Below are 24,797 nucleotides of genomic sequence, written 5' to 3'. Positions count from 1 at the left end.
TTTGAAATATCTATCATTCAATATAATGATAGAGTCAATGAGTTTACGTCATATGGTATTTATTCTCTGTGTACAACCTCTCTTTGATGTTCTTCTTTCTGGAAAGGCATCTTGATTTTACTTTTAATTTATGTTCCATACTTTACCTTTGAAGAGTTTGTTGCTAAAAATCTGACTGTTCTTTTTCTGTAGTATACTGTTCTTGTTTCATGGATGAAAACATCCCATCTCTCTTAGGATTTAAGTGAATATTTTTAGGTCCTCTTTGTTCAACATAGTCAGTTTCCTACAGGTTTTTCTTCTGTCTTGACTTTCATCTCAGCTATCTCAAGAATGAGTGGTGTATTCACATTGAGAATTGAGTACAAAAGGTCTGATTGGAAACCCTGAGTCAGGATTGAGGTTTGCCAGATATAAATTTCACTGACAGTGGTCTGCTAGGCCTATGCTTAACAACCCTTTACTATCGGTATTCTATCTCCTTTTAATTAGATTTCCCTCTGAAAACACGTCCTAACCCCCTTGTAGAGAGTACAGATCCTGATGCCAGTTTAGAAGACACAGGCAATGAGAGCTGGTGGCTCAGACTCAAAGCACATCTCTTCATTTGGTCTCCTGGCTCAGTGCGGTAATATTCGTCTTCACCTCTGCCGAGATTCCCACCCCTGATTTATCTTTGCTTTTTGCTAGTGGGGAAAAGTGTATCCAACTACCTGATGAAATTTTCCCCATTAATCCTCCTTATTTAGCCTCTTCACCTCTGCTTCTGGCAGCATCTGGCCCTGTCAAAGCCTGAGCTTTCTGGGAATGTATGATACCAAACATACTGGTTCTTGGATTTCCCTGCTGCTGGCTCAGGGCTTAAACTCCTCAACTCTGCCAAGTCATCACAACACAGCACCTAGACAACTGCTTTCCAGGTTCCTAAATATCGAGGCTTCCTTTTTCCTCGTACTGTTGATTTTTACTTTAAAAACTATTATTAAAATATTAGAAAGGGATAAAAGTATTCAGCATGTCTCCTTTTCTTTCTCTTGAAGGTAAACATATTTTAAATAAAATAAGGCCATTACATTACATTTTTCAATACTGTCAATGTCATTTTGGCACTAGAAGGATGTTAATGATTCTTAACTTTTCCGTAGGTGGTGCTTTTATAAATTAATTTTTAGATAACTTCACTTATTACTGTAAAGATTATAAATCCTGTAGCATTAAAAAATGTATATGTCTGTCTGCCTGTGGGTGTGTGTGAATGCATGTGCCTACAGAAGCCAGGAGAGGGCGCTGGATCCCCCTGGAGCTGGAGTTAACAGTTGTGAACCTCTTGACATCAGTGTTAGGGACAGAATTTGGGTCCTGTAGGAAAGTAAGATGTGATTTTAACAACCGAAATATCTCTATAGCCATCCTCTCCCATGGCATTTTGAATGAAGAAAACAATATTGTTTCTTAACAAACACACAAACAACCCTAAATCCTAGCTTTTTTCTGGGAAAAACTGTATTGTTAAATGTGCATAGAAAGTTTCTTACATACGGTAGACAAGACAGCTGCTGTTTTTATGTTACTACTACCATTATGCCCTGTCCACTAAGAGATTTCCAGCCAACCATTGACTGTTTCGTTGTTGCTAATTTTGTGTCATGGATTTTGTTTTGTTTTGATTGGGGATTTTGTTATCTAGCATGTGATCACAATTTTGTGTGCATGTTTTTCAATTTAATTACCTTCATGTTCTTAAGAAAACCATTTTACCTTAATCCAACAAAATTCAAATTTCTAGTCTTAGTAATCTTCACTAATAATCAGAATTGTATACTCATATACACATATATTTATATATTTATATATACTTATATATATAAATATGTATATAATTATATCGTAATAGCATTGTTTGTAAGCAACATGAAACTTAAATGCCAACAGCAAGAAACCAACAGAATAAATCATGGTATATCCACATAGCCATGAAATGCAATGAAAAGTGATTTTGTGTATAAGAATACTTTGTTACAAAAGAAATATATAGATAGATACAGATAGATAGATAGATAGATAGATAGATAGATAGATAGAGTTAAAAGGTAGCATGGAAAGCAGAGCAGGAGGATCATGAATTGGAGGCCAGTCAGAGCAATACAGGAAGACCTTCTATAAAAGAAACAAAACCAAAATAGAGGCATCAGGGAAAAGTACGTTACATATCAGTTTTTTTAAAAAAGACATCCTAATACCAAAAGAACAAAAAAAAGTTAACAAGTAGTATTTTAAGAACAAATTGTTATCCCTTCATGTATTTTAGAAATCTATTTTCTAAAATGAAGATGGATTTTTTTTTTTTTTGCTTTGGTACTTCTACTTTTGAAATAGTGTCAATACTTTAAATTTGAATTTAAACCATTCACGCATATATACAGTATGATTTTAAGGTGACTTAATTCTATTTTGAGGTATCTGCTGGGGTTCCAGGAGAGCCAGGATCCCCTGGGGAGCCAGGACCCCCTGGACGGAAGGTAAGTAGGAATACATCCTGTGAGGTCTTCACACTTTAGAGCTCACGGCACGGGCCTGCCACTTTTCCGGTGCATACACCTTCTGTCTCTGCTGCCTGTCCACATATTTTACTATTCCTGTGTGCTCTAGAAAATGGGGTCGATTAAATATCTCACACGGAAAGGAGGAAATGGAGGCTGAAAGGGAAAAATCATGCCAAAATGAGGTTCTCGTCCAAAATATCTTCTTTTATATTCATAGGTTGATTTATTTGGGAGATGGCACATTGTAGGGGTCAGAGAATGAGTTCAGGAGTCAGTTCTCTCCTTCTACCATGTGTGTTTTGGTGACTGAACTCAGGTCACCAGACTTGCTGACTTCGTCCTTAACCACTGAGCAGTCTCAGCAGCCCGAGATTCTGCACTCTTCATGAGTGGGTTTGGTTATCCGCCCCGCCACTGCCTCCATCCTACGTTAGCAAGTGTTCAGTGAATGTAGTGTGCATGCATGTGCACATGTGTATGTGCACATGTGTGCACGTGCATGCACATGTGTAAAATGATGAGCAGTGTGTGTGATTAAAGTCGCCTTCCTGTGGAACATATCGGGACATGGTGTGGGGCACCATTGCATTTTTCTTTCAGTGTTTCTGTTTGGGAGAAGCCAAGACTCTTCCTGTTCTAGGCTGGGACTGTTAAAAAAAGAAAAAAAAAAGCTAAGTCAGCTTTGTTCTTTCCACTCCCCGCCCCCTCCCTGCCCTACTCAGACATACACATGTGTATATTCATTCATTTGGAGAAAGATGCTCAGTGAGCTTTTCAGATATTTGAGGCTGCGCTGACCCCTTTGTCCATCAGCTGTGGACAGGAGTGATCTAGGTTCATCTTTGGCTGCTGTATCACAGTGGAGATATAGTATCAGGTGGAAGCTTCTAAGACTTGAGAGGTAGATGGGAACAGATGGCTCAACCTTTGCTAGTTGCAAGCCGAACACCTGCTCCAGAGCTCTGTGGGCCTCCATCAGGTAGGCAGCTCCATCAGGTTCTGAGCATCTCTGCCAGGATTTGGGGAAAGTGGCCTTGAAGGTTTGTGTGCACCCCCTGCCCCGTGCCCTCTTTCACAAGGCAATGTGTGTCCTACCTGTGTTCTTTGCTCCCTTTAACTTCAAAGGAGTAAACACTTTTCAAAGAGTTCCCAGGACAATGGCTACTGAGGTGTAATTCTGCAGCCATAAAACAGATTTTGCTTATTTCCTTTCCTAGGGCATGAAAGGGGCCCGAGGACTGGCTTCATTTTCCGTATGTATCTCCTATTGCAGCAGGGTGCTCTGAGCATGCTCTTAACTTTATTTATAAACTTCACGATCCAGAGATGTGGTTAATTCTCCATGTCTTATTTTTGAACTGCAGACATGTGACCTCATTCAGTATGTGCGGGACCACAGTCGTAAGTACCCTGCTGAAAGTGACCCCTCTACCCCATTCCCAGTCTATCAGCTTCTTAGAAGGAAGTCAGGTGAAGGGCACTCTCAGAACAGATGCAACTTGTCAACCAATCTCTTCACATTAGGGATGCCGTGAGGAAATTTTGAGTCCACAGGAAGGTGGTGGTGCCTGGTGTATCAAGTCCTCTCTCGGGTGCCAGAGTGTGTGGGTTGTAACCTGTTCCCAGTGCAGTGCGGTCATGTACACTGTGGGCTTTAAACCTGGGGCATACAGGGATCAGAACACTCCTGATGGTCAGATGGTGGAGTCTGAGGTGATTGTTAGTATTAGACAGTAACTGACAGACTGAGGTCGGTAGTGGGAAGAGACAGCTGTGCTGATGTGGCCTGGTGGGTGGGAGCCCCGGCTTTGCTCTATGCTCTACAACTCTTTTCCTGAAATGACTGACTGGAAAATTGATAGAAACACTTATTGTGCCAGTATTTTTTTCACTCTCAAAAATGTAAAAATCAAAAAAGGTATTCGGATATGGCAAAAGTGCTTCTGAATTTAAGATCCTCATAACAGGGTATAACCCTTAGTGTTGTAAATATCAACTGACATTATAATTCTGTATTTACATGCACCTACATTGTGTTGAATATTGGTTTAAACATGTAAATACCGCAACTGAAAAGAAGAGTTAAAATATTTCTTCAAGACATTTTTGAGAGAAAACCCAGATAAAGCAGACCCCATATCTATAGAGGGTAATACTCCTAGAGACACAGAACTTAAAAAACCAAAACACTATTTGTTTTGTATATGTATATGTGCATGTGTGTTACTTAGTGTATTACAATAAATGCATATGGAAGCCAGAAGAGGGCATCAAACCCCTTAGACTGGAATTACAGATAGCTGGAAGGTACTGTGTAGCTGGAAATCAAACCTAGGTCCTCTCCAAGAGCAGCAAGTGTTCTTGACCACTGAGCTATCTTTCCAGACTCACAGACACAGAATTTTAATGGCTCTAGAAGCCACTGAGTCAAGGTGCTCAGGACTCTGCCTTTCCTGTAGCAGAAAGAAACGGAGGTGGCAATCCATGCCTGTACCTTGAGCCCATGGAGCTAGGCCATTTTGAGGTTGAATTAGCACAGTAGGTTTCTGTGTGACATGTGAGCCAAGTGACCAGTAATGACGAGTGTGGGAACCAAGAGTGGTACCTGGTCCTTCAAAATGTGAGCGTTCCACCCAGCACAGGTGGCCCAAGTACACAAAATTGTTTCAGAAGTATGAATTAGAACATAAAAGGAGTTAATAACTTCTGTGTATTTTATAAAGGCGCACAACCATTTGAGTACGGTCAGGGCATCTTCCAGGCCTGTCTTTGCAAGGAATGGGGCCTCTGTAAATTAGTGACCTGAAGCAGCACTGCCCAATGGGACAATCTGCTATGGTGGAGGTGTCCCCTGCACCATTCAGCAGCCTAGTTGTCAGTCATGTGTGGCTTTGGATACAAAGGTAAAGAGTATCACTGAGAAACTAAGTTTTGCATTCAATTATTTGAAATGTAAACCACCACCCGTGGCTTGTGGCTACACAGTGTGGTCGAGCCAATGTTTATTTCTTCGAGAGTGCATCTATCACCATACACACGGGGACCCTTCCCAGATGCCCAAACACTTTGATTGCCAACATAATATCACATGTGGAAAAGGTCACATCTGCCCTCAATGTGACAAGCTGTAGTCAAAACATGGGCATACTAAATACAGTATATGAACTCACCTTCAGTTTACAGACTCCAGTCTGTCCCTAGGAGATCTCACTATGTATATATGTAAATATCCCAAACTGAAAAAATCTGAAACCAGTAATATTAGCAGTCCCAGCCTTTCAGATAAGAGAGACTCAGACCATGCAGACATATATTATGTGTACAAATAGACACACTTATGTCGACAAATGCACACACTTTTATGTGTCTACACACATATGCACGTATGCATTTGCATCTATGTGTATGTACCCGAGTTTAGGATGTAGCTCACTGGTGGGTCACTTGTCTGTCTTGAGGAAGAGCCTGGGCTCAATCCCCAGCACTGCAGAAAACAAAAGTAAAAATAAGATTCAGGCCTTTGGGGCTGAGGATGTCACAGAGTGGTACAGTCTTTAGCTAACCATGAGAAAGTGACACGGGCCTTGGGCTTGGTCCCCATCCTCCCCTATGTCTCTTCACAAGGAAACAATCAAACAACCAAACACACACATATGATGTATGTGTGCGTGCATGAGTGCATGTAAGTATAGTTGACATCTATAGATATGTAAGAAGTTATAAAGAGGGATCAAGACCCTCTAACTTCCCAAATTGAGCTCAGCCCCTGAGACACCACAATCCATCTCAGACAGAGGGTCTCCACGTCCCACAGCTGCCTGCAGGGTGCTGATTTACAACTACATGTCGTCCCTCTTCCCCCATCCCTCCACTCTGGATGGAACCCTTCTGTACCGGGATGCAGGTCACAGTCTTTGTTTTCTCCATACTGTCTGTTGCCTTGAGTATTGAGTGGACATGGCCCCATCGCTTTGATTTTCCTGAGCAGTTTAAAACCCTGGTGTCCTACCAAGTAATAACCCAGTCTCTCTTGTTCTTCCTCCCCAGCTGGCAGACATGGTGAGTGGTCTTCATTTACAGCATGCTTTACTCAAGCTCCAAGGTGTCTCCCATCTGGAAGACGTAATGGAGGATGGTGATGATAGAAATTGGACCTGACCTTCCTTTGCTCACACTCAGAGCAGGCTCTCGCCCTCTGAGGACTCATCAGCTATAGCTGAGTTTCACTCCCATTTCCCACTGGAAGCCATTTTGTTGTGACTCATATGCTAATGACATGCATCTCCATTCACCCACCTGATGTTTTAAAAATACTCTTCCTCCCTCTCCCCCTCCGTTTCTCTCCTCTGTCCTCTCCGAATCCCTCTTCCAACTCCACCTTTCCTTTTCTCTCCCCCATCTCTGTCATGTTTTCTCTGTAGTTCAGTGATTAGGATGCAGGGAACAGAATGAGAAATAGGATCAGATAACAAATTCGAGAAATGTGAGGTGGAGGTGATGCTGAGGCTGAGGTAGCTCGTGCTTCATGTTAGTCATTTTACCAATGCTTATTACATGATACATTTGTATCAGCCTGATAAATATGCATGGACACACACAGAGTGTATATACATATATGTTCCCGTATATAGTCACCAGCCTTTGCCTTCTGCTAATTCAGTCCTTTAGTAAGGACTTAAGCCTCCTGTGATCTAGTCTCTTGTTTTGAGCTGGGGACAGGGTTGACAGCAGACAAGATCCATTACATACTTCCATTCTCATGGAGAGTTCAGATAGAAAACAAATAGATGCATTCAGAATCTGAGATAAAGCACAGGCTGCACCTTAATGGGGTAATGTCAGGAGCAGGGGTGGATACTTTTTGGACCAGGACTCCTCCCTGAAGCAGCAAACTTGAAGTCAGGACTAAAGGAGACACACTTTTCTAAGTATAAGGCAAGAAATTCAAATACCAGAGCTGTGGAACAAAGCAGACTTAAGCATTCCCTAGAAAACAACAGAGCACAGTATCCCTGTGACACAGAGGTAGAGAGAGATTAGCATGCTAAAAACAAAGGAGGTGAATCTAGAAGCTGCTTCAAACTGGGTAGATGAACTTCCAATCCATAATGTTAGATAAGATCACACAACCTCAGAAAGAAAACCACATGTTCTCCCACACAGCCTCTCTTATGTATAAAAGCAAAGGTACGTGTGGGTGCAGTACACCGTGTTGCGGGGCTAATAGGAAAGGGTAAATGCTGGTAGTGAGGAAGGACTAGGTGCACGACACAAGTCGTGAAAGAGGACGTAAAGCTAATTGTTTCTCTAGTCTTCACTGTGTTGTGGATTCCTCGGGTTTTCTTGTGGGTAAGTAGATAAAATGTACTTGGCAGCGAGGTGCAAACTCCACCGTGGAGTGGCTGTTCTAGCTGTGTAGACGGTCACTAAGAAATATGGACTTGGGGTCTAACCTCATAATCATTTATTACAAATGACTTTCAAATAAAAAGTATTAATTACTAACAAGGCCAGAGGATGAGTTGCTAGGCAGGCTGGGAGAGACGCCACCTGCCTTGTGTCAGGCAAAAGCCATCAGCACAAACTCTCTGGAGCCCTTGGGCTCCGGGAAACAGCACACTGCGTTTGAGGCTATTACTTCGAATTAGCCCATAAGTATTTATTTTCCTTTGAAAACTGAAACTTTTTCTGTGTTTTCAGGCTGCACTGCTAACTCCTTCTTCCCTGTATCCCTACTTTTTACCAGCATCGTTGTTGGTTTTGTACTGTATACAAAACAACCCAAACACAAAGAGAGAAGCATCAAGTCCACACTTTAGATTCCCCTTTTAATTGTAAAATTAACATTACTTTGATTTTGAAAAATCTGCTCATCCCCTTAATTAAACTTGGAGGCTAACAAATTATGTCCCATCTCTGCTGAGATGGACTGATTTGGCATCAGCATGCACCATAACTGGCCATGGAGTCATTCCTTTTGTCTGTGGAACTCTGTAGTTCAGGATGACCTTAACTTCTGATCCTCCTGGCTCTACCACTCAAGTATGTGAGTACAGGCATATGCTAGCATATCTGTCTTATGTGGTGCTAGGGATCAAACCCAGGACTTTGCACACGCCAGATGAACAACACACTGACAGAGCTATGTCCCTAGTCCTTTATCCTCCATTTGTTTTTTAATTATAAAAGGAGTCTTCATAGCAATTCCTTGAAAGTTCTTTTCCCCTTGTTTTTTTTTCCCCTCATTAAGTGAAAAGAATTTCTGTTTTACCATGATTAGAGTACAGATGCGAACGACCATGCCTTTGAGCCAGCTTCTGCAGGGCTAAGGACATTTCCAAACAAGTTCTACCATTTAGAAGGGATTGGGTAATTAACTTACAAGTTTAATCCCAAATCATGTTGATTTTGACTGTTTTCTTTTCTGCTTATCCTGGAGGAGCATATAGCCAGCTTTTAGAACAGCCATTTTAATGATTCAAGATGTAAACATTTAATATTTAATTGTTTTAATATTTGGGTTATTAATTATTTAATGCTTAAATATTTGAATAGTTAGCATTTAAAATGATTTTGCTTTCCATGTATTGCTTTTAGGCAAACATCCTAGATGACAGGAGGCACTTTTTTTTTTTTTTTTTTTTTTTTGTCTTTCAGCAAAACCTGAGTGCCCAGTGCATCCAACTGAGTTGGTGTTTGTCCTGGACCAGTCCCGGGATGTCACAGAGCAGGACTTTGAGCGGATGAAGGAGATGATGATCTCCCTAGTTAGGGATGTCAAAGTTAGGGAGGCCAGCTGCCCTGTGGGTGCCCGAGTTGCTATCTTAGCCTACAACTCCTACACTAGGTACCTCCTCCGCTTCTCAGATGCCTACAGGAAGGACCAGCTGCTCAGGGAAATTAAAGCTCTTCCTTATGAGAGATCCTCCGACGGCAGGGAGATTGGCAAAGCCATGAGGTTCATCTCCAGGAATGTCTTCAAGAGAACCCTTCCAGGAGCTCATGTGAGAAGAATCGCCACGTTCTTTAGCAGTGGCCAGTCAGCCGATGCCCAGTCCATTACCACAGCTGCCATGGAGTTCAGTGCCCTGGACATTGTACCAGTGGTGATTGCATTCAGAAACGTGCCCTCCGTCAAGCGTTCCTTTTCGGTAAGCACTGCATAAAACACTTTTTGTTCACGTACTTCACCAATATTCAGAAACCTCATAAGAAAATACATAGCTACATTTTCTTGCCTTCAGAACAAGGTCATTCCAGTTAGAGAAATACAAGGGTAGGTGCTTTATTGCTGTTTACCGAGCACTGGTAAGCTATGTGTTCATTTTCCTGTTGAATACTCACAAGTACTGTGCAAAGATGAAGTTTGGTTCTTCTCGTTTTGTAGGTGAAAGGCTGAGCCTAGACAAGGCTAGCTTCTGGTCCAGGTTCCACAGCTGCAGACCAGAGTGGCGATGTTAGGGTTTGATGATCAGTTTGCTTCAACACAGGTTCCCTAGCTACCTACTGCGTGGCCTCTGCCTCCAAAGATACTAAACTCAGGAGGTTAGTAAACAGATAGGAGTGTCCTTGAGATGGTCACGGTAGTAGTCATTGCTGTGTAGTTTTGAAAAGCTAGCTAATTAGGTGTGAGGGCGCACCCCTGTAGTCCCAGAACTTGGGAGGCAGAAGTGTGAGAACCAGTTTAGGGCATTCTTACCTAACTGGTGAGTTCAAGACTGGTTTGGGGTTATGTGAGAATGTCTCAAAACTTAATCTGTGGATCTGTGGAAACAGCTTGGTAACGTGCATCAGGACCTTACTTCAGGTCCTCAGCACCCACACAAAGGCTAAGCATGAAAGTGTCCAAGGCTGGGGATGGCAACCTGGAGCTTACTGGCCAGCCAGACTGAAGGAGTGGCTGAGCTCTAGGATCAGCTCCTTCTCTCTCAAAGATTAAGGTAGAGAGTGACTGAGAAAGACATCTGGGCAACAACATTTGGCTTCCCCATGCATGTCACACACATGTACAAATACACAAAAAGAACACATCCATGTATCACACAGCTACACAAAAGCAAAGTAAGTAAACAAATAGGCTGATTTTTTTTTAACTTCAGGTATGTAAATGTCCCCAGTTTATAAAAGAAAAGCCATTCCATCTAAAGCTTCCTAGATTAAGGATTAAACCAGCATGTGGCATCCCTCAGTAAACCACCTGGGATGGACACCCACAACTTCCCATTCTTCATTGCAAAAGACAAACTGGCCCCAACAAAATATCCTTCCAGTGAGTGCCATCCCAGCATGGTGTTGGGCTCCCTGTTCATGGAGAGCCCCAGGCAGCAGTACAAGAGTACTGGGAAATGCATGGGAAATAAGTCTCAATATTTGACAGCTCATGTAAAGAGTAAGCGGCAAACCACTGTGCCTCAGGACCCAGAACATTCTAGCAAGCACAGGGATGATTAACTTTGCTCTTTTTCAATAGCCTGATGCTGTTTAATACTGATGGGACCAGGGGAGCACAGGAGATGAAATAACTTTTAGCATCAGTGGACTCAGAATTATGTTAACAAAAAAAGGTTGATTCCTCTAAAGGATACTGTAGGTAGATTAGAAAAGCCTGTGTCAGGGCCGTGCAAATGAAGCCTGGAAATTCTGTAAGTGATTTTAGTGAGAGAGTCCTTGCAAGCTTAGTTATAAAACAAAGGACAACTTCATATCCTGAAGAAAACACTTGGTGGTATTTGTGATGAGTACTTAAACTGACAGGGTTCCACCTACTCGGAGAGTACATGAACAGAACACAGTGTACAAAAGGTATTGTGGTTTGGGGTTAGGTGTTTTGGTTTAGAGTTTATCAACTTTTCAGTGTTAACATCCACAAAGACAGTTTCTTGATTCTACCTAAATTGTCTAGAGACTCTCTAAGGAAAGACCTATTTTAAAAGATTGAGCCTTGTAGAGTAGGGAGACCGCCCAGTAGTGAAGCACTTTGCCTGAGGTCCAGAGTTTTAGTCTCCAGAATCCATGTAAGCTCAAAACAGTCGTGAGTCTGCGATCACAGCACTCCTACAGAGGGATGGGGGCAGAGAGAGAATCCTTGGCAGCTCATGGGCCAGTCTGAAACACACAGCAGTGAATAGCCCCTGGCTCACACACTGTGGAAGGTAAGGACCAACATCCAGTGCTGTCCTCTGACACATGTCAAAAACATACAAAGCAGCAGCAGCCGCTGCTACTGCTTCTTCTTCTTCTTCTCCTTCTCCTTCTCCTTCTCCTTCTCCTTCTTCTTCTTCTTTTTCTTCTTCTTCTTCTCCTCCTCCTCCTCCTCCTCCTCCTCTTCCTCCTCTTCCTCCTCTTCCTCCTCTTCCTCCTCTTCCTCCTCTTCCTCCTCCTCCTCTTTCTTCTTTCTTCTTTCTCCTCCTTTTTCTTTGTGTGTGTGTGTGTGTGTGTGTGTGTATGTTTTGAGACAGAGTTTCTCTGTGCAACCTTGGCTTTCCTGGACCTCACCCTGTATCCTGGATCACAAAGATCAGCCTGCCTCTACCGTCGGAATGCTTGGAATCAAGGCATGTACCTCCATGCCCAGTCCCACACAGATTCCTAACTTTTTTATTATTTTAAAACAACTACAAACCTTATAAATCTGGGCAGCAGCAAGTGAAGGATCTGAGGTCAGAATTGGTCCCAGGTTCATTACGGTGTCAAATGTTTAGCCCTGAGTTTGCCAGAGCTGTCCTGGGCTCTTGAGGATATAAGGAGGAGCTGGAGGTCCCTAAGCCCACTCTGGCCTTGAGGGTCCTAGGCATGCTGTCTAGGGGGGCTTTAAACAGAGGAAGCATGCCAACTGGTTAGAACCGGATGCCTGATATAGTTGCTTCGCTCTATTCCTGCCTTTTTGGTTTTTGTGATCATTTTTATTCCCCGTGTCTTCCCCGGACTTAAACTGTTAGTTGTTACCCATGGAGGAGGCTGCTTACTGGCTTACTCCCTGTGGGTTGCTCAGTCTGCTTTCCTACAGCACCCAGATCTACCTGTCCAGGGGGTGGCACCACTCCTTGTGGGATGGGCCCTCTCACATCAGCCATTAATCAAGACCATGCCCCCGAAAACTTGCCTATAGGGCAATCTTACAGGAGCATTTTCTCAACTGTGGGTCCCATGTCTCAGAGAACTCGAGCTGTGTTGCGTGGGCAAAAGGCTTGCTAGTACAATTGACCTCCCACAACCCTCTCTGTGCGTTCTAAAGAATGAAAATTTTGCAGTGTATTAGAATGCCATTTTTTTTTCATGTGCCATATTATGGAGTCTTGTGATATCTATGAGGAAAAAAATCATCCAACCATCTATGGATGCCCACACTTCATTGCAGCTTTGTTAGGTATACTCTCAGCCACACTGGTGCATTTTTGCATATAAGAGAAACACAGAAACTTACCATTTTAAATCCCTAGCTCACATTAGGTATATGTGTGTGTGTGTGTGTGTGTGTGTGTATACATATATATTAATATATATTACAGCAACTCCGTGCTAAGCAATGGGATCAGTGACCCCTAAAACCACATCTTTCAATTGTATGAAGAGATTACTTACTTGCTGGGGTGTCGGGAGCCTGCAGGGTGCCAGTGGGCTCTTCCTAATGGAGCAACTCATTCGAACCTGTGAGGAAGATCTGGTTCCTGGTTTATATCCTTGTGCAGATGCATGATTAAACGTGAGCGTCCATTATTAGGCACAGTCATTGCCAAAAACGTGGAAGTTGTTATGCTGTAGACACATAGAACACAAAGCTAGTTAGCGGATGACACCGTTCCCTGGACAGTCTCCTGCGAAACATCACTCTTAATTAAATAAGGACCCACTGATGCACAGCTAGGACATAAAAGCATCTGGAGGATGGAAGCTCGCTCTTGTAGGGGAGAACAAACCTGGTGCTGAAGCCTTCTGGACCCCACTCCCACCCTGGGGGTCCTTGCCACACTCTCTGAGCTCCCTGGCTTGGTTTCTAGTCACTCTTCACAAGAAACCCTTTGCACAATCTATGAGTGATGCAGATGCTACTGAAGATGGCAAGAGGAAACAGAGTGTTGCGTTCCCCTGCACGAAGTCCCCATCTGTGTCAGTACAGCTCCTGTGCCCCGCCCTGCCCAACCTCCATGCCCGGCCCCTTATGGCATGTCACTGCTTGCTTTTATTGCTTTCTACTTCCTCACCTTTCTCTGGAGCACCCTGCACCTTTTCTCCATGGTCTTGCGTCTAGAAATATAACCTAAATATTCAGTTCTCACAAGAGCTCCAAGCCTTTGCCTCTAACCCAGGAAGAATATCAAGGCAAAACAGTTGGCAGCTAGAGAGGAAGCTAATGAACAGATTCCTCCATCTGTCCCGTGCAAGATAAAAAAAAAAAATGGGCAGAGATAGTGCTAAGTCTTGGGGAGACACCCTCCCCCTTCCTTCTCATTCCCCTCCTTCCTTGGTCCACTAGATAGAATATAGCTCACTGTATAACTGCAGGCAGTTACTTCAAGACCATTGGTTCTCAACCTGTGAGTCCAAACCCCTTTGTGGGTTGAATGACCCTTTCACAGGGATCATCTAAGACATCGTTAAATAGGTATTTACACTATGATTCATAACAGTAGCAAAATTACAGCTATGAAGTAGCAACGAAGATAATTGTCATGGTTGAGGGTCACCCCAACATGAGGAACTGTACTAAAAGGGCCAAAGGACTAGGAAGGTTGAGAAACACTGCTCTAGACAGTCTTGCAACCCTCAGGACTCTGATCCTCGACTCCTAAAAGAACAGTTCAGGTGCTCTGCCATAGTCCAGTGGGCTCTGGTCAGAGAAATGGTGTAACCCTAAGTAACCAGGACCTCTGTGGTTGTACCTCTATGGATTACGTGTGGGAATGAGAGTCGCCAGGGAGAGGGGAGAGCTACTTACTTGAGAGTCTAAGAATGATTCAGTGGGAAGCAAACATCCTCTGACTCATCTAAGCTCAGGATAGGAGCACTATATTTTTTTCCTCACCTGTCTATCTCCTCACAGTTGACGGGCAAGTCTGCTAATCTTGGTCAGTTGTCAAATCCTTAACTGTTCTTCGTGCTCTCTGAGCTGACCCTGGCTTGGTCACCAGTCACTCATCACTGTTTAAGTGGGCCAAAGGTGTGGTTCACTTGAAACACTGGAGATGCCTCTAAAAACCATCAACAGTGCAGAGTCACTCCTGCTAGGACAGAGTCAAGAAAGACCCCGTATCCTTTAGCTCCCTAGAGGGACTACTGATGGTACTGCTGCCATGGAAGGACTGGGATGTTTCAGGGAGGAACGCTACCTAGGCCTGGACCTGAGCCTGCTTCTGTAATACCTAGATCACAAGGGGATGTTAAAACAGTGTCTTTTGGTTGTCAATTTGCCTGCATTGTAAAGAGCAGCCCTTGGTTTCCTGGTTCCCTGGGACTTGGGGTGAGATGCAGGAGCAGGGAGGCGGGGAGGGGGCAGGATCTCATTCTTTTCCATAACTGACTTGAGTGTAGGCAGTCTCTCTTGACCAGTGTTAACATTTCTCTGAGCTTCAATTGTTCTATATGAAGACTAAGGATGGGGCATTCCCCCTGGTTGGCTGGGTGATATGGATAGGAAATGCTTTATGCTCTCCCACGGTGTGCCACTGACTGGTTCACGGCGGTGAGCTCTGGACCTTCTATACAGTAATAGAATTCCCCTTTGACACTAAAGGAAGAGTCAAGGGTTAAAGCCAGCTGGACCACCTCCCAGCAGCCTTCTGTGGTTGCCCCTCCCCTGACCTCAGCTCTCAAATAGTGCTGGAAGTTTCCTATATTCCAACCGCTAAGCAGTTCTTTCTCTTGCTTCTGCTTCTTCCAGATTGATGACACTGGCACGTTCCAAGTCATTGTGATTCCCTCTGGGTCTGACGAAGTGCCAGCATTAGAGAGACTCCAGCGGTGCACTTTCTGCTATGGTGAGACCCATGGGGAGAAGTGAATTTGATCAGGCCTGCTCAGCGGGTTGAGTCACCATTGGCAGGAGAAGCTGGAACCTGGCCATAGGGATATGCAGGGCCTAGGGCAGGCCTCACTGTAGCTGGGGACACACACTGGATCTTCCACACATGGAGCCTCTCAGCTCAGCCTGCAGGGCCTTTCCAATGCACCCCACCAGGAAGATTATACTCCTGGCCCCTCTACTTTAGTGCAGCTTCCAGGAAACAATAATAATTGAAAAAAAAAAAAACAACAAAAACCTTAGCCTGTCTCCTTGCCAAGTTTTTCATGCTCTAAAGTATTTTATATGTGTTTTCTAAATCTTGAATGTTCACACACACACACCCTTAGCCTCAGAGCAGCCTGGCACCTTCCTTCCTGGTTGGGAACTGTTTTTCAGTGAGGCAGGAGTAGAAGACAGAAAATCATACATCCTCATCCAGGAGTCTTCATAGACTCCCAAGACTTAGGCAACAACAAGACTTGCAGTATTGATTGCGGTGCACAGGCTGTTCTAGCTGGAAACAACCTGTCTCCTCTTCCCTCTGATATTCCATAACCAAGTGGGAACCACTGGGGTTACAGGTGGTCACGACAGCAGACAGTCACTATAGCCTGTGCACTGCTCTAATTATGCTGCCTGATGCCGACTACTGCGGTGACAGTGCAGACTTAAGCTATTGGGCTTCTTACGCTGTAAGCATGGTTTTAATTGGTTTACATAAATTGTGTCGATCTAGGCTTATAACCACAGTGAAATGTTTGAACTATTATTAGTAACATTGTAGTTGAGGGAGATCAAATTGAGAGGGATGTGATATTTTCCTCAGGGCCCCACAACCAGATCAAACCCAGGAAAGCTGGCTCCCAAGGGCCCTTAATTTTTGTGGAGTAAGAGTCTCATTCTGTTCCCTGAAACTCTCCATTTAGACCTGGAGGAAGACAGTATGATCCCTTCTCCGTGTGCGTCAGGGAGATGCCGGAGTTTGCTATGCAGATGACCTCACCTGGAGAGAGTGATTCTGAGAAGCGGGGCAGACAGTTCCCAGATTCCTTTTCTGTCCCCCTCTAAAGCCCTGAATTCAAGCTTTCTGCCCCCCCCCCCCCCCCGTCCTGTGGATTGTACTGGGAAGTTTTAGATCCTGGCACTCTCCCTCTCATAAACCAGTAAAGTGCTAGGATCCAGCCTATGTGCCCTCAGTCGAGCCCCTGGACATGTCAGCTCCAACAGTGCTGACGTGTTGCAGTCAGTAACTGCACATATGTGGCTGAGGAAAGGCTTTTGGCTCTGCACCTTGTCTTAAACCCTTGTTTTGTCTCATAGGCATATAATAGAAGATATTTTGGCTGTAATTTCCTGCAATCAAAAACCCCACAAAACAGAGCAAATGGGCAGCCTGCTGTCCATGACTTAAGAAATGGTTCTGCACACAGGTGACTATTCCGTCATCTGACCATTATTCAGGGTCATAAAATTTCACTAAACTTAAGTAACGGACTTTGGCAGAGCTGTCTTTATTGAGTCCTTGAGCAAACATGGAAATAGGATGTTTACTACACCCACAGGATCCGCGTGCTAGCCATTAGATTTTTCACTTAATAGTTGATATTTATGGTCCATGCTGATACCTAAATTCTACCTGTATGCTTGTTGCTCCATTTCTAACTTCCCCTTTGGTTTCTAAGGAACCCATTCTTACCCTCAGTCACCTCATTTACTAAGAAACTAGATAGACCCTCAGCATCTGGGTCAGCCTGATTCCCAGCTAGTTGCAATTAGTTGTACAGAGAAACTGTGCACTGGGGCCTAGCAGTGGGTTGTTCAGAGGTAACGTTATGTTTGTTTTGTGATAAGATCAGAACCTGAGCATCCCAGCTCTCAGGCGAAGGGACCACCCTGTACCCCGTGTGTCCTTATCTCTAACAATAAGACACTGCAAACTAGCTCAGCAGGTAAAGGGGCTCATCCCCAAACATGACGACGACTTGAGTTTAACCTCCAGGACACATATGGAAGACAGGAAACTGACTCTTGAAAGATCTCCTCCATCTCCACACACATGCTGGGCTACGTGTACCCATGTGTATGCACAAATAAATAAATGTTAAAAACACCGCTGACTTCATATACAGAAACTTCTAGAAATATAGTGCATCCATTGTAAACGACTTACTCCCCTGCTTCAGTGGGCGCTATGAAAATAGATGAAGTGAATTCTAGAATCCTCCCATTTCCAATTTATCATATTCCCCCATTCATTCATTGTGGTCACATTCAATACAATCCATTCTCTGTTTTTTCCTTGCTATGCATGTATAATGAGAGAGGCATATTTATAAAAATGACTTCACTTTATGGAAGTGCATTTTTTATAAGGGGCATGAAGTTGTGAACTCTTACTTAAATTGAAATAAAAGATGCACTGCCTTTTGAAGCTTAATTTTGAAAGCAGACGAGCTTCTCACAGCTAGTGGAGTGGTTAAGGTCCTTGGTTTAGCCTGCACACAGTCAACACTACAAGTGTATTCTCTTATTGTATGTTCTTACATCAGGGGATGAATGGCTCACTTCAGACTTTATAAACACAACAGTCAAGATTAAACTTCCATCGAACACAACTTAAGAACTGGTAACATGGGATACAGTCAAGGACTCACGGGTGGGTGTCAGATCTGGACATCCTGGTGATACACTCTTGATGTCAAAGATGTAACTATTTTATGAGCAAAGTCTAGGTGGTTCCTACATGCTAAAATAGCTGAGGGAGGGTCTTCCCATTTTTTGTCTCTATCTGCTTAGTAACTCTAAGTGACTTGGTTTGCAGACCTATGCAAGCCGGATGCTTCTTGTGACCAAGCCAAACCACCCCCCATTCAGTCCTACCTGGATGCTGCGTTCCTGCTGGATAGCTCTCGGCACGTGGGAAGTGCAGAATTTGAAGACATGAGAGACTTCCTGGAGGCACTGCTAGATCACTTTGAAGTCACTTCAGAGCCAGAGACATCTGTCACTGGAGACAGGGTGGCCCTACTGAGCCATGCTCCCCTCGACTTCCTACCCAACACCCAGAGGAGTCCGGTTAGAAGTGAGTTCAACCTAACCACCTATAGCAGTAAGCGCCTCATGAAGAGACATGTGGGACAAGCAGTCCAGCAGCTGAATGGAGACGCTTTCCTCGGCCATGCCCTCAGGTGGGCACTGGACAATGTCTTTTTAAACACACCCAATTTGAGAAGAAACAAAGTCATATTTGTGATATCTGCTGGGGAAACCAGCCACCTGGATGCAGAGACCTTAAAAAAAGAGTCCCTACGAGCCAAATGTCATGGGTATGCTCTCTTTGTGTTTTCCTTGGGCCCTGACTGGAATGACAAAGAACTAGAAGACCTGCCCAGCCACCCTGTAGACCAGCACTTGATCCAGCTTGGCCGAATTCACAAACCTGACCACAGATATGGTGTAAAGTTTGTGAAGTCCTTCATAAGCTCCATCAGGCGTAAGTCGTAAAACTGTTCCTGTACAACAGAAGAGCCTGCTCGGTATTCCCTAGAAGGGCGATGTGCTGGCATGTGTTCTTGGACACCTCTTGTTTGTCTTCAAGGGCATTGCAGGGTCAGAGAGGAAAATATGTAATAATGGATGGCAGAAGGGAGGACACTCTGGTTCCTAAGCATTTAATTTTCTGGCTCATCATTTTTTTAGTGCCTCTGGTTCCTATGGAGAAGCAATCATAACAAGCAGCTGTCCACACATCTGTCTGCATGGAGAGGAGTAGTCTGGGGGTGTGAAATACAGCCTGGACCCGGGCTCCCTTGCCATGTAACACTAGCAAGCTGCCCTTTGGTGAGAGGTTTCCACAGTTAATACACAGAAAGAGAGAAGCCAGAAAAAACCAGAAACAATCCTTGGCTTTGCTTTGACAAGTTCCAAAGTCCGAGGTGGGAGTGTTAGGAGATACCGTTTTTATCGGTCAGAATGAAAGGCATGGCTTGGCATAACTTTCTCTCAGCTCCATAACCTCGTAGGATGGAGAATAACTGGTGCTTGTTAGGACACAAACATGAGCTGTTTTTCTTGGCTGGGTGTCCTGGGAAATCTGCAGTCCATTTTGGATGCAACAGGATGGCCGAGGAGCCATGCCCAGATATGAGGCATGGCGGGGCAGTGGGTAACTGTATCTGTTTTCAGAGCCTGCTGACTCTTGTCCAAGCAAGTGCCTGGCTAGTTCCTAAAACTGTCATTGTACTGAAGAGTGAGGTGGGTTGAGGCTGCAGATGTGCTGAGCAGTGCAGAGAGACTGCTGATGGGGCTGACGTCAAATCCTACTCAGTGTGAGTCTAGGACCAGCACAAACTACCAGCTGGGGCTGGTTAGACACACAGGGTTCAGCCCCAGCCCAGATGTTCTGAATCAGAATGTGTATCTCACCAGAGCTCCCAGGAAACACACACACACAAGGTTTTAGAAACATGGGTATGGGAATAGTGAGCTCCCCAGAGTGAGATTTATCTCCATAGATTCTGGAACAGAAACCCCAAAGAGGAGCTAAAGGGAAGGGGTCACCCTGAAGGAAGCCTTTCATAGGGGTTGAACCAAAGACCACTTGCTAAGCCTCTGGTAAACTCAAAAAGAAGCATGCATGCTTGATGGCCCACAAGGCTGAGGGTAAGACTTGCCCTGAGATTTCCTTCCTGGTAGCCCAGAATTCTTCCTGCTGTTCCATGCCAGGGCATCCAGTCGCATGATCAAATCAGGCAGCCCCTCCCTTTTAGTAAAAAAAGCAGAACCCTTTTAAGCAAAGAGCAGGTAGGATTCAAGGGCCATATAGTAGAGCATACTATCCTTCTTGTAACAGCAGTTTTGAAGATATGCCCCGTTGCAGCCCAGGACATGCCTGTTAGTTGGAAGAACCTTGCTTAACCAGCAAGACACCCCCCACCCTGTGTGTGTGTGTGTGTGTGTGTACACACATGTACACGTATGTGTACATGCACACGTATGACCCAGAGGATGGCCTCAGGCATTGGGAATGCCTCAGGCAACGAGTTTCTCAGTGATGCAGAACTTGTCGAGCAGGCTAGGCTGACTGGCCAGTAAAGCCCAGTATCACCAGTAAATCCTTTCTGTCACCTCCCCAGTGCCAGGATTATAAGTACATGACACCAGGCGTGGCTTTCCCAGAAAGTCATTTGTTTAACAAATCCTTTTTGATTCTATGCTTTCAGGCATGTATAACACATTTTTAAATTTTCTCTGTTAAAAAAAAGCTTTGCATTTTCAAATGGATTAAAGCATGCTTTATCGTTATGAAAAATTAATACTCTTCCAAATGAAGTGAGATGGTGAATTGAACCCAAAGGCATGAAGTTTGTTGCTAACATAAAGGCCATAAAGGGAATACCCTGTTCCCTTTGCATTTTGATAAACCACAAAAACAAATAAAAAATACTCTAATGAGTTCCTATCAAAGACAAGAACATTATTAGAACTGCCTGCCTTGTGTTATGTTTTGTAATGGCTGACAACGCTAGGACCTGCAGGCATTTTAATGAAAAGTTGTTTGAATTCACCAACATATTCACCAGAGATTTCTTTTCCAAACTTAGTTTAGGGGTTTCTCTGAGACATTTCTCATGCCCTGTGACCATTTTTTGATGGACATCGGGAACTGATGTGATACTGCACAGAATAGCCATACTAACTAAAGTGAGAGCTTTACCCGGAGCCTTTTCTCTTTCTAGATGGGATAAACAAGTATCCACCGGTCAACTTCAAAGCCAAGTGTAACAGACTCAGCTCTACAGATCTGAAGCCACCCCCACGTCAGTTTCGAAGGTATGTTCCATGTGCTGGGTGTGACTTTTTAGGTAGATGTGCAACCTTTATTCTTCATTTCCTCCTCGTCTATCTCTCCCCTCATCTATGTTAGCTAGACGGAAACCTGTTACAGCATATTAAAATGTGAATTGAGGGAACTAGAGATGTTTTTTAAATGACTGAGTAGATCTAAAAATAACCAGATAGAGGTTTTTTTTCCTCTTTTAAATGAAAAGTTCAATTGTTGAAACAAAAACACCCAGTGGAACACCTCACTGGCAGCAAGCATGCCCAGTGGCCAGAGCTTGCTTTTTAAACAGCATTATGTACTCAAAGGAACTGGGGGTTCTTGATGCCTAAGACACAACCCCAGCCCAAGACAATGGAGATGCTCCAGAAAGCAGAAACAGATAAAAACAAAACAAAGCCACCTACTAGTGTGATGTCTACAGGGTGAGATGGTCTGACTTCCATAGGCCTGGTCTTGAACAGCAAGTCCAGAAAGAAGGTAATGAATAGAAAGCATGGAGTGATTTCTTTAATCTTTTTATCACTGTATTATGGGATGCACAGGAGCATAGGCACGTGTGAGGTCAGAGTATAGCTTCGGGGAGTTGGGTCTCTGTCGTGCACTGTGGGATCCAGGAGCCTACCTCAAGTTATCAAGTGTGCACAGCTGGTGCCGAATGGCTCCTGAGGTGAGGGTAGTGTGCACTCTGTGCAGTCTGAGGTGGCAGAGTGGGACAGATAGTCATCACCTGTGTGGAGTTCTTGCCGGAAATGCTTGACTGGAGGTTAATGAGGAGATCACCCCAGGATGTGGAACTGTTAGACTGTAGGCCTTACATCATGACTGAAGGGATAAGGATGAGAGTTGTGGGGTGAGAGAACTAGAGACAGGGAAGCCAACCAGAATTCTCTGAACTTTAATTGTATCCTAGAGCAGGAAAAAAAAAGGCTAATATAACCATGATTTGGAAATATCTGGGGAAATTTGAGTATGGACAATACATTGAAGAGATTGGACTGCATGGGCTTCCTGGTGTGTAGAAGAGAAGAAAGTCTTTAAGAGAAGTTTGATAAAGAATGTAAGAATAGCATGTAAGATGGTTGTGACCAAGGTATAGATGACTTTCTCTTTCTGTGTGTGATGTGCAGGAATGTGTACACATGTTTGCACATGAAAAAGCCTGAGGTCAAGCATCTTCCTTGATCAATCTCCTCATGGATGTGGCATATTCCCTCCCTGAGGCAGCATCATGTTCTAGCAAGTCTGGCTGGTAGGCTTGCTTCAGGGATACCGTCTTTACCTCCTGCCACACTGGACTTACAGGACTGCAGAACCCAGCTTAATGGGTTCTGGGGATCCGATTCCAGTCCTTAAGTTGTGTGGCAAGCTCTTGGCCCACTGAGCCATCAGGTAGCTAGGAGCACTTCTTTGGTTAGTGACTGTACTAACACCTAGCTGAGGGTCATGACCAAGCGCCATTGCCTGGCTCATGCTTAGACAAATACCATGAACTTTAGGGAGGTTTGCGATGCCTCCCTTGGAGCGTGCGCACTCCGTGTGGTCATCCAGGCTGGGCAGGCATTCCCAGCCGGAGTGCTACGAATCCATCCTCAGAAGCTCCTGCCTGGAGGCGCTGGCTCCCCCTCAGGTCCTGAACCAAACAGGGGAACTGTCCAGCAGCGAATGTTTCCTGAAGTCCAGCCTAAAGCGGCCGTGAAGCTAGTCCAAGAGGAGTAGGGCTCCCCCTGCTGCAGGTGCCTGGCACTGCTTAGATATGTCTGGCTGAGGCAGGTGTGGCAGCTTCAAGGAACTCTGGAGGGCTGTGCACCTAGGCTTAGCTCACTGAAAATGCTGATCATCATTTTCTAAATGATGGAAAAATCACCTCTGTTCACTTGAAATCTACCTACTGCTGCCTCCCCAGGACCCACACTCCAGTCACTGAGCATCTTCTGGCTCCACTGGCCTCCCTTCCCATCCCTCCTGGGAGGCTTGTGGTCAGGCACTCTGTATTGAGATATCTCCCTTTGCCTTTGCTCATCTCCACCCAGCCATCCTAGCAGGAAGGTGGTAGTATTCTGAGGTAGTGAATCCAGTGACTAGCTGACAAAAGGGAGCCCACTTCTGGGAATCTATCTAGAAGCTGGCAGGACAAGCCATAGAATGGGGTCACCAGAAGATACTGTGTGTCTTCATGCCAGAGCCCAACATCAAAGACAAACAAAAACTGTCATGGCCAGGGAGGGAGGAACAGCCATGGAAGAAGAAAACGCTTTTCTTCTGCCTTCTGATGCAGAGGCTTAGTATTCATCCCACCGGGCTTCACAGATCTGCAGCCAGCTCTGACTGCAAAGTCAGGTGTCGGTGCCAACCTACATGCTCAAGAGGCAATTTTAGAAACTGCTTTGTTTGAAGAGCAGGATTGAGTGGGAAGACAGAATCCTCGGGGCATTTAAACAGGGAATCTCTCCTTCTTCATGCTGCCCTCGATACAGAGGAGGCCCAGCTTCTCCTGTGAGTCTGAAGTGGCCAAGTGACTGGGGCATCAAGGAATTGAGATGTGAACTCCCTGATGGTGTAATCACCTGCAACTCTCCAGGCCTTCTCTAAGTAACGGAAGATTGTGACGAGAGCAATCACAGTTGCTTTTGAAGCTGCCCTCCTGGGCCTTTCAAGAGAAGCAAGGCAGAGAGGAACATGGGATTGGGGAGACTGCCGGCTAGGCACAGGGGCCGGCCAGACAGATGAGATGCTATCCCGAAAATGCCATGCACTGGAATTATGCTGTGGATTTGAGGAAATGTGCAGAAGCTAGTCTGTAGCAGAAAGGTGTGGACTCAAGGCAATCACGAAGACAGATGGCCAGAGGGCGAGACCATAGGACAGCTTTGTGGAAGCACTCAGCTCTGCTCCAAGATAATAAAAGACACAAAACCACCTACACACTGTGCCAGACTCCGAAGCAGAGACAGGCAGAGCCTAAATTGGTGGACGGTAAAACTGGACAGCCATCCCTGACACATGAACGACACATCTGCTGCACATTTGCTTTCCAAAGTACATTTTCTGGATGCACGATATGTGTATATGTATAGTTATATGTATGTGTATATTAGTATGTGTATATGTATACACACACACACACACACATACATTGCTTATCCGTGTCATTCACCCCACTGCCTCAGTCAGTAAGCATAGCATGGCTGTTTCCCGATTATCTACACAGATAGAGGAATCTGCGACCACAGGAATAGAAATGTATCCGTCCATCCCTGTTTTATCTAGAACATGCCACATCTTGTTTTCTATAAGCTTCACTATGTGGGGAAAATTTAAAAAAGGCCGCCACAGCGGCGCAAGCTTGCGCCACCGTGGTGGGTCCCACATCAGGGAGGGAGATCCTACGGTTCCAGCGGCCTGAGGGCCT

The 24,797-nt window shown here is 44.6% G+C and overlaps 1 protein-coding gene across 1 annotated transcript in view; it reads left to right on the top strand.

Annotated features, from left to right (window-relative positions):
- Positions 1-24,797, top strand: part of Col6a6 (collagen type VI alpha 6 chain) — a 135,879-nt gene that overhangs the window by 108,013 nt on the left and 3,069 nt on the right. The window contains exons 29-36 of the mRNA XM_028756796.1: positions 2,457-2,519; positions 3,761-3,796; positions 3,908-3,944; positions 6,591-6,602; positions 9,201-9,694; positions 15,421-15,517; positions 18,365-19,036; positions 21,282-21,375. Of these exons, the coding sequence (XP_028612629.1) occupies positions 2,457-2,519; positions 3,761-3,796; positions 3,908-3,944; positions 6,591-6,602; positions 9,201-9,694; positions 15,421-15,517; positions 18,365-19,036; positions 21,282-21,375 (1,505 nt within the window). The remainder of the gene's footprint in view (positions 1-2,456; positions 2,520-3,760; positions 3,797-3,907; positions 3,945-6,590; positions 6,603-9,200; positions 9,695-15,420; positions 15,518-18,364; positions 19,037-21,281; positions 21,376-24,797) is intronic.

This window comes from Grammomys surdaster, unplaced genomic scaffold (genome assembly GCF_004785775.1).
Source record: "Grammomys surdaster isolate TR1022 unplaced genomic scaffold, NIH_TR_1.0 126131, whole genome shotgun sequence".
Classification (NCBI taxonomy): Eukaryota; Metazoa; Chordata; class Mammalia; order Rodentia; family Muridae; genus Grammomys; species Grammomys surdaster.
This window is presented reverse-complemented; position numbering and strand designations above follow the sequence as displayed.